At 41.0% G+C, this 8,551-nt stretch overlaps 1 protein-coding gene across 1 annotated transcript; it reads left to right on the top strand.

The window, feature by feature from the left end:
- The first annotated feature begins 1,353 nt into the window (after positions 1–1,353).
- On the top strand, positions 1,354–8,280 carry LOC121308211 (prolyl endopeptidase). Its single transcript, XM_041240485.1, has 8 exons — positions 1,354–1,540; positions 3,621–3,695; positions 4,076–4,209; positions 4,684–4,814; positions 5,728–5,937; positions 6,245–6,366; positions 6,487–6,592; positions 6,790–8,280. The coding sequence occupies exons 1-8, from the start codon at positions 1,499–1,501 to the stop codon at positions 7,071–7,073; spliced, it is 1,104 nt and encodes a 367-aa protein (XP_041096419.1). The 5' UTR covers positions 1,354–1,498; the 3' UTR covers positions 7,074–8,280.
- The last annotated feature ends 271 nt before the right edge of the window (positions 8,281–8,551 follow it).

Below are 8,551 nucleotides of genomic sequence, written 5' to 3'. Positions count from 1 at the left end.
AGCGTAGGTTTTAACAACATCAACAAGCCCATACAACCAACTTCCAAATAATATATGATTTGTTTAAGAATGTGGGATTAAACTCCTTCATAAAGCCATGCAGCTCAGTCTGCTGCTCGCCTCATTTATTGTGCAATGAATCATGCGCTGCAGTTACTTGTTTTCTGACAGAAGATGGCAGCATAATCAAGGGCAGACCGTTGTTTTTCTGCAGAGTTTCTCTGCCTTTACAGATTAACACAATTTAGTGATTGCATTTTTTTCAGCTTTAAACAATTTAGATTGGCAGTTTAATTAATTTTTCATTTGAAGAAACTACATGATCTTGGCTATATTTTAACAGACATATGCCGGTGGGTGTGAGAATTTAAATTTTCAGACAGTGATCAGTGTTATAGAAACAATAGGCACTCCTGTGAAAATGTTAGACCACTTTATGCTTTAATCAGACATCTTAAACAAGTGCGTTCTTTTTCTCTAACTATTTTAAATGAATTGTATGTGGCCTATTAAAGTCATCAATTAAATTAAACCATCACTAATTTGCCTATTTTGATAATGTTCCAAGATTTTCAGTTCCAGCAGTTTCATTTCATATGCACAACAAATCAAACGTACAGAAGCAATGAGGTGTTCTAATAGATGTGCACATGACTGTATGTTTACAGATTGCATGTTTTAATTGTGCCAGTGTTGCATGTGTACTGAGATGAAATGTTGCAATACAGCACATAGGAAACAGACTTATCTGTCAGATCTTTTGTGTTTTAATGATTATTTCCCCATTATCGGAGCACTCCCATAAAATGAGCTGTCCGTTCCTATTCTAGTCCCTTTGAAATGATATTGAAATGGTTTGGCATCCAATCAGTTTTAAACACGCTTACAGTTTGTTTTTCTTCTTTTCATGTATACAGGAATGAAAACAGCCTGGATACATAGAATGGCTTTCTGTTAATTCCATCATTCACAATTTAAAGCAAAATGCATTGAAGGTTAAAAAGCAAGCATTGTAAATATGTTGCTGAAGAGAACACTGATCTACCATGGCTGTCATGTTGAGGATGCGTTAGATTTGCAGTCTTACACTTTGACACGGGGCTGTATTCTTTGATTTTCTTACGGTATGTTCCATTGTTGTCAAGTAAAAATTAACCCTTTCCGTGTCGCAGTTTAAAGTTCGGGCCCTATCAATAAACAGAGGTCACACTTTGACACACAGTCTTTACAGCTGACACAATGTTTTATTCTGTGATTCCATTAAAGGTGGTGGCCAGACCAGTAGAAACAAGCCAATTCACTAACCCTTGGTTTCAGCTTGAAACGGCATGGTTGCAGAACACTGCAGCTTTAAGCAATATATATATTTAATAGGGCTTCCTGTAAATACTGAACTTGTATTTCACTTTCGCTTTGCAAGCAGCTACTGTAGTAGTGGTTCACGTAGCCTGGGAGGAAAAAAAAAAAACGAAACGTCTATATTCGTTTACAAGTAAAAATGGTGCTCAAATACCCAGAGGCCCGGAGAGATGAAAGCATTGTGAGTAATATTTGCAATTTAGAATAGCATTTCGCTTTTGAATGTGTGCTCAGCGTTGTCAAGAAGTGAATGACAACGCCCAGTAATGAGGGCCAAAAATAACCTCAGTGCGTAATTCACTGCTGTGATAACAGTAAATGCCTCCTGCATGGGTGTTTAATATAAGATTATGGAAATGCAGAAATGTATTTAATTAGCCAAACGTTTTCGCATCAGTCCTATAATTATTGTGATGGCATTAGTTGACACGCTGATCCACTTGGCTTCTTGGTTTTTCCTCAGTATCGTGATTCAGTGTTAAAGTTCATAAGAAAAGCTGATGCATCATTGTGTGTGCACAACACACGGCAGCGCTACAGGATGATCTGTATTGGTTTCATTAGAACTTGCGCATCTTTAAACATGACCGTTTAAAAATATTTACTGTAGAGTTTAAATTTTAACCATCCTCACTGACTTAGATAAAAAGATTTCTAACAACAATTGTAGCTTGTTACGCGTAACTTACCAGCAAAAACCAGCACCCAATAAAAGAACAAAAAAAAAAACACCCTCAACACTCACATAAGAATTAACTGAATTAAATTTTCTTCCGTTTACACTAAAATAATATACGTAACCTGGAGGATTTGTAGGGCTGCGTTGCGGATCCCTTACACGAAACTTTCTCCCCAGATCCGGCCCAGCAAGAACTGTGGGCGGTTGCTAGGTTACAGTGGGTCATATTTTCAAAGTGTTTTACTCCAGCCTTTTAATTAAAATGTAATTTTTTTTTCAATTCAACAGTAATGTACAAAACAGAGAAAACAATTTGAGAGTGCTTAAGATACTTTCATTTACATTACATAGATGTTTGAGTTCTGTTAATTGGTATTTTGTTTTTTGAAAATGTAGGAGTGAAAGAGTTTTTCGGAAGAATCATAACTAAGGTTTCTGTTTTTTGGCTTTTATTAATTGCACGATTATTTTAAATTATTTTTGAGGGATTTTTTTGTTTTTTTTTCCCAGGGCTTTCACTTTTTCTATACTGTGTGAAATTATTGTTTTCGGTTACTTTTCAAAATGCTTGGGCGTTTTTTTCTTTCCTTTGCTGTCTTCCACAACGAAACATATATCGCCACAATTTGTAATTGTTTTAAATCCTCAGTATTTTAACTGTAATACAGCTTTAAATCCCGCGAACAAGCCTTTATTCCTGGTTGTAACCTCGTTTTAAATCTCGCAAACGAATCTGTACAAGTCAGGAACATTGCTATAGATAAGGCTGCACTGGGAATTTTTTTTTATTATTATTATTTTTTAATGGGAAAGGGATGGTGAACTTTCCACGTTTTTTCGGTGTTTATTGGCTATAAACAGATTTCATTTTTTTGTATCGCCGGTGTTTTATGTTTTTTTTGTTTTTTTTATCGGTTAAAACCAAAAATCAGAAGCCCTAATCATAGCAAACTTCCCACAAAAATAAAGTAAATTAAATAAACTTTCTTATATAAAATACACGTGGTATAAACAGGATAGCTGATTCCAGGCTATTTGTGAAGATATTTATCTAACTTGTTCTGTGTGCTTGTCACTTATTAGATCAATAAACTAATAGCCTGGAATCAGCTGTCCTATACTAATGTCCTGCATGAATTGCAGACTAAATGCCATGGACAGTCTTGAGATCTTCTGTGATTTAAAGAGATATTATCAGAAGGCCTTAATAGTTTGAAAAATCCCATTATAATCTCAGTAAGAAATATCAGGACTAGAAACAAGCCACAGCAATGGCAGCATAGGATTTGGAAAACATATTGCATAGTACTACACCTGATACTGTTGCATACTGTATGGTACCAATTCACAGGCACTTCAATGGATTAGCCATTTGCATTGGAATGGCAAAATATGACACTGGTATAATTGTACCAGTGACAGTTCCATTGTTGCTGACGTCAGCACTGAACCAATCTAATTCTATTGTCCTAATAATGATTACTTGGTGTGGCGACACTTCCAAATGCTTCAGAACTATAGACCTCGTTGTACCTGATTTGAGTCATGACCACTTTTCAATGGTCTGCTGTGTGATCCGCAGATTGACGACTACCACGGCACGAAAATCCCAGATCCCTACGCGTGGCTGGAGGACCCGGACAGCGAGGAGACGAAGGTGAGATCCAGGAATCGGGGGTGAGGAGAGGGCGGTGTGGGGGGTGATCAGCTGTAACCACACTGCCTCGTCTGTGTAGAGAAGCCCTTCTGAAGTATGGGGAGTGGATTCGATCGTCATGCATCTGTAACAGAGTGGAGGCTGGACGCGAACCGGCGACCCCGCACACCGCAAGCAAGCACCCTAACCACTGTGCAAAAGCTCATCTCACTGTCGGGGCAGAATCCATAATGGCAGTGTATCACACGCTACCCATCTCACACCCATTCATGGTTAATCTGCCACGTTGAGAGGTGGCACTACAGTGATATGCAGGGTCAATCAAACTTACTTTGGATTCCTCCGCACAGCTGACATGCTGCATGTGTTCTGTGTTGCAGGCGTTTGTGGAGGCCCAGAATGAGCTGACCATGCCTTTCCTGGAGAAGTGTGCGGTGGGGACAAAGTTTCACCAGAGACTGACGGAGCTTTACGACTATCCCAAATACAGCTGCCCCTACAAGAGAGGGAACAAGTAGGTACAGCCCAGCACCGCCAAAATCCTTTCAGAAATAAATCTCTCCCAGTGGGAAATCAAGAGGGTCTGTTTAGTTGCTCATCACGGCAGCTGCTCTAGAACATGATACTGTTTAGATCATTCAAGCAGCTCTCTCCCTGAGTTTCACATCCCCGTTAGCATTAATCTTTGAGTTAATCTTCAGTCTTGTGAAACTGTAGTAGGACATTAACCCCTTACTTGCTTTTCTTACCCTGTGCTAAAACAACGTAATAATTAAACTGCAACTCGCTGGAAGAAAAACTGGGTCTGTGACATATTCTCACTGCAGCACTACTCAGTGACAACAAAGCCTGAATGTGTCATTTTTAACACTATACTGCTGCAAGTATTAACGGAAAGCATACCCATTTGGCTCAAGCATGTTCTGTTAATTATTGGAAATGTAATCTAACTGAGCTGTCCCTTTAATTGTAATGCATTTCTCTCCAGGTACTTCTATTTCTATAACAAGGGGCTGCAGAATCAGGATGTGCTGTACATGCAGGACTCTCTCCAAGGGGAGGCACGGGTCTTCTTTGACCCCAATCTTCTCTCTGAAGACGGGACTGTGGCTTTGAAAAGTAAGGCAGCTTGTGGACGGGCGGGGGGGTGCTCAACCCATATATCAGTGACGTGTCAAATAATTATAGTCGGAAAGCCCTTGAAACAAGCTTAAAAAGATACTAATATTATTTTTTCAAGGCCATCTCCCAGATGGAGAACATGAGGCCAAATTACCACAAAGGTACCACAAAGTTATAATCACACCATAGTTGCCAGTCTGATTCACCAATGGTCCAAGATGATCCTTGAGGTATGGAGGCTTCTCTCTCTGTGTCGCCTCCATGCCCGGTATTTATACCATAGGGGCTCAGGACAAACGTGACTACAGTCTGTTTTTGATATCTTACTAATTCTCAATAGAATGGAGCCCTTTAGCTGTGTCACTCCATTCAAGTGCAGCCAGCCATTAACCAACCTCTTTTACAAGGTGACCATGGTTTATCGTTTAGCATCTTTCATCCCATACATTTCTGCACATGCTTTCTCTCTCCAGTCATTTTAAACCTACGTTCTACCAATACATTTTACTCTCCTATGATTCCAGATACATTTTCATCCCTCATTACCACCTTCTCACCATCTAGGACATGACTTACACAGCTCTTCTTCTGCATTTTGGTCTTCATTTTGCTCCAAGAAAACTGTTTGGAGGCTGCAGTGGAAACTCGATTAAGACGTTGAAAAACACATTTTTGTTTCTAGTTGATGTCAACTGAATGCCAGTCCCAAATGTCCCATGCAGGTCATGGGTGGAATGAGTTGAGTGGTGTCACGCAGGACCAGACAGTCCGGCACGGTTGGCAGTGTCTGCTTTGTGAGAGTCCCAGACAGGCCTGACTAACCACAGCTCAGCACCACCAGTTAGCTAGACCAGCATAAGCAGTGTGATTTGTCTCAGTGGGTTCTCTGTGTGTGTGTGTGTGTCTGCAGTGGCGCGTCTGTCAGAGCAGTGCGAGTGCTTTGCCTACGGGCTGAGTGGCAGTGGATCGGACTGGGTCACTGTGAAGTTCATGACAGTGGAAGATCAGAAGGAGCTGCCCGACACTCTGGAGAGGGTGAAATTCAGCTGCCTGTCCTGGACTCACGACAGCAAAGGAGTCTTCTACAACTGCTACCCCCAGCAGGAGGGCAAAGCTGACGGTACGCCAGCCATGATGAACACGGCATTACAATTCGCCTTCTTTTAGCGCTAGTATCATTATCACTTCAAAGGAGGGCAAATCAAACTTTTAGCAGTGTTATCACTGGGACCCTTTTAAGTGAGGGTAACATTTATTGATTACTTCTGCAGACATTTCAATGGTAGAAAATGTTTTTTTTTTAATTTTTTTTAGATTTGTCTTGATAAATAATTTTAAAAGAAAAAACACTGGAATTAGATCTAAGAAAAAAAAAAAAGCCCCCCATCTTTGAATTGGTCAATCCTTTTACCTCTGTATTCTAACAGGCACAGAGACCACCACCAATCTCAACCAAAAGCTGTTCTACCATGTGATCGGAACCAACCAATCCGAGGACATCCTGGTCGCAGAGTTTCCTGATCACCCCAAATGGCACAGTAGCGCGACGGTGAGCCAAAATGCATCCTTCATAGAAATATGAAATGTGTTTCCATTACAAGAGATTTCTCTGGATAAAGATCATTTGCGGTCCTGTAAATGCACTTATTTCTGTCTGTAATGGTCCTAGGTGTCGGACGACGGGCGGTATGTGCTCCTGTCTATAACAGAGGGATGTGAGCCAGTGAATCGGCTGTGGTACTGTGACCTACAGCAGCTGAGCGGCGGCATTACTGGTTAACACTAAAACCACATTTTCAACTCTTTTTAAAATTTCTGTTTTAGACAGTGTATTTGTTCATGTGTGTGCGTGAAGCGTTTTGGGATCCTTGTGAAATGTCCCCTGTTGTTGTATTACAGTATATCTTGTTAGTGGGAGAGAGTATGAAACCAATAGCATCTCAACTGTGGTTCCTCTCTCACATTCTTAAAGGGATTCTGCCATGGGTGAAGCTCGTTGATAATTTTGAGGCTCAGTACACCTACGTGACCAATGAGGGCACTGTTTTCACCTTCCGTACCAACCTGCTGGCTCCTCGATACCGTCTCATCAACATTGACCTGCAGAGTCCACACCCCTCTCTGTGGGCGACACTGATCCCAGAGCACGAGAAAGACGTCCTAGGTAAGAGAGACTTCCTGGCCTTTCACCTGGTTACACGCACAGGGAAATCACTCTTACCTGTCACGCCTGCCCGTTCACTAAGAGTGGTATAGAGAATTGTGCAGGGCTCCACAATATGAACGGGGTCCTTCAAAAGAACCAATCTGGCAATCTATAGTCTTAAGTAAATGCAAGTACGTACAAATGTGCCTGAAGGTGTGTCTAAAGCTGAGGGAACACAAAGCCACTTTTTTTAGTAATATTGGCTTGAAGTCTGGTTCCAGCAGACCAGGAAACCTAGTTTGAGGTAACTTTGCTGTATCAAACCCCAAGTCTCCCCTGGTGTGCCATGCAGTGGCCTGAAACCTAGTTTCCGGAGCCCAAGTTCCAAGCTACAAAGTGGCTTTGTGTTCCCTCGGCTTTAGTGTAGGGTCTACCAGTTCGCCAGCTTTTTTATATTGATATTTCTGTATGGCTCTGTAAGAACCAGGTATTAGGAATGGCTGGTTTAGCCAAATAAAGGTTCTGATCTATTTCATTATAAAATATATATTTCTGGTACCATATTTAAGAAGCTCTTCCTCGGTCTGTTCACCAGCAGAGTGCTACTCTCCCCTCCCCACAGTCTTCTTTCCTGTCAATAGCCTGCCATCTGTGTCCTCTAATGAGTGAATGTTTTATAGCAGGTCACATGATCTAAAGGCTGGAGTGCCATGACCTAGGAAGTGAAACAGTACTGAAAGTAAGACATGCTGACTGAGATCTTCGGGTGGCCAAAGTCGGCTCTTCAACTCCCAGTCTTTGTTTCAACCCTCTTTGAACTTGTTTTGAACAAATTCAACCTCCATCCGGACCCTGAAGTATCTCATTTTACATGTAAAACCTGGAGTGGATTAGCCCTCCAGGACCGTGATTGGACACCCACCCCTAGGATCTTTTTTTATTGAAAATTCATGTTGTATGTTGACAAAGAGCACACCGTGTTAGATTATTGCAATAGCTTTGACCAGTTTAAAACAGTCATGATAAGCAATGCTGAAATTCCATATACAGGGATGGCTTTTCAAATAAACTGCACATCTTGATATACCTGGCTATCATTTTTATTTGTATGCAGAAATTTTAATATCTTGGTGTTTTGCTCCCCCACAGTGATGATAAAGCTCCATTTTCTATGTGTTGAGCTTCATAGCCGGTGTGAATTTTCACTGGTCTGATTACAGGCACTTGTAACTTGACTGTCCTCAAAATAGGACGCAGCAGTTTGTAGCAAGAATGATTGATTTAGAATGTATCTACTGAGCATCAAAAGAAACTTATCACTTGTATTTGAATAAAATTCATTAGATGTGATCGAAAAATAAGAAACTCTGTTTTAGAGCAGGTGCATTGACTTTTTATTGTGCTGATTAACAACTGACAACACGAAGATGCTGCAAAATGATCTGTCGATCTTGGGCAGGTGTTGTGGCCAGTTTGTGGCCTGTCATTGACAGAGTGTGTCTGGTTATACCGTCTCGCCAGGTTTGAAATCGCTTCAGCCAGTCACTCAAGCGTGTCACCGTCAAGGATGAATGATCAAATGATTAAA

The sequence above is a fragment of the Polyodon spathula genome, unplaced genomic scaffold (genome assembly GCF_017654505.1).
Source record: "Polyodon spathula isolate WHYD16114869_AA unplaced genomic scaffold, ASM1765450v1 scaffolds_583, whole genome shotgun sequence".
Lineage (NCBI taxonomy): Eukaryota > Metazoa > Chordata > Actinopteri > Acipenseriformes > Polyodontidae > Polyodon > Polyodon spathula.
The sequence above is the reverse complement of the archived record's forward strand: the minus strand, read 5'-3'. Positions and strand labels throughout refer to the sequence as shown.

Excerpts from the sequence above, each read along its gene's own strand:
- LOC121308211 (XM_041240485.1), top strand. The coding sequence starts at position 1,499 with ATGGTGCTCAAATACCCAGAGGCCCGGAGAGATGAAAGCATT. Across the intron at positions 1,541-3,620 it reads CCCGGAGAGATGAAAGCATT|ATTGACGACTACCACGGCAC; the intron begins GTGAGTAATATT and ends TGTGATCCGCAG. Across the intron at positions 6,593-6,789 it reads GCTGAGCGGCGGCATTACTG|GGATTCTGCCATGGGTGAAG; the intron begins GTTAACACTAAA and ends ACATTCTTAAAG.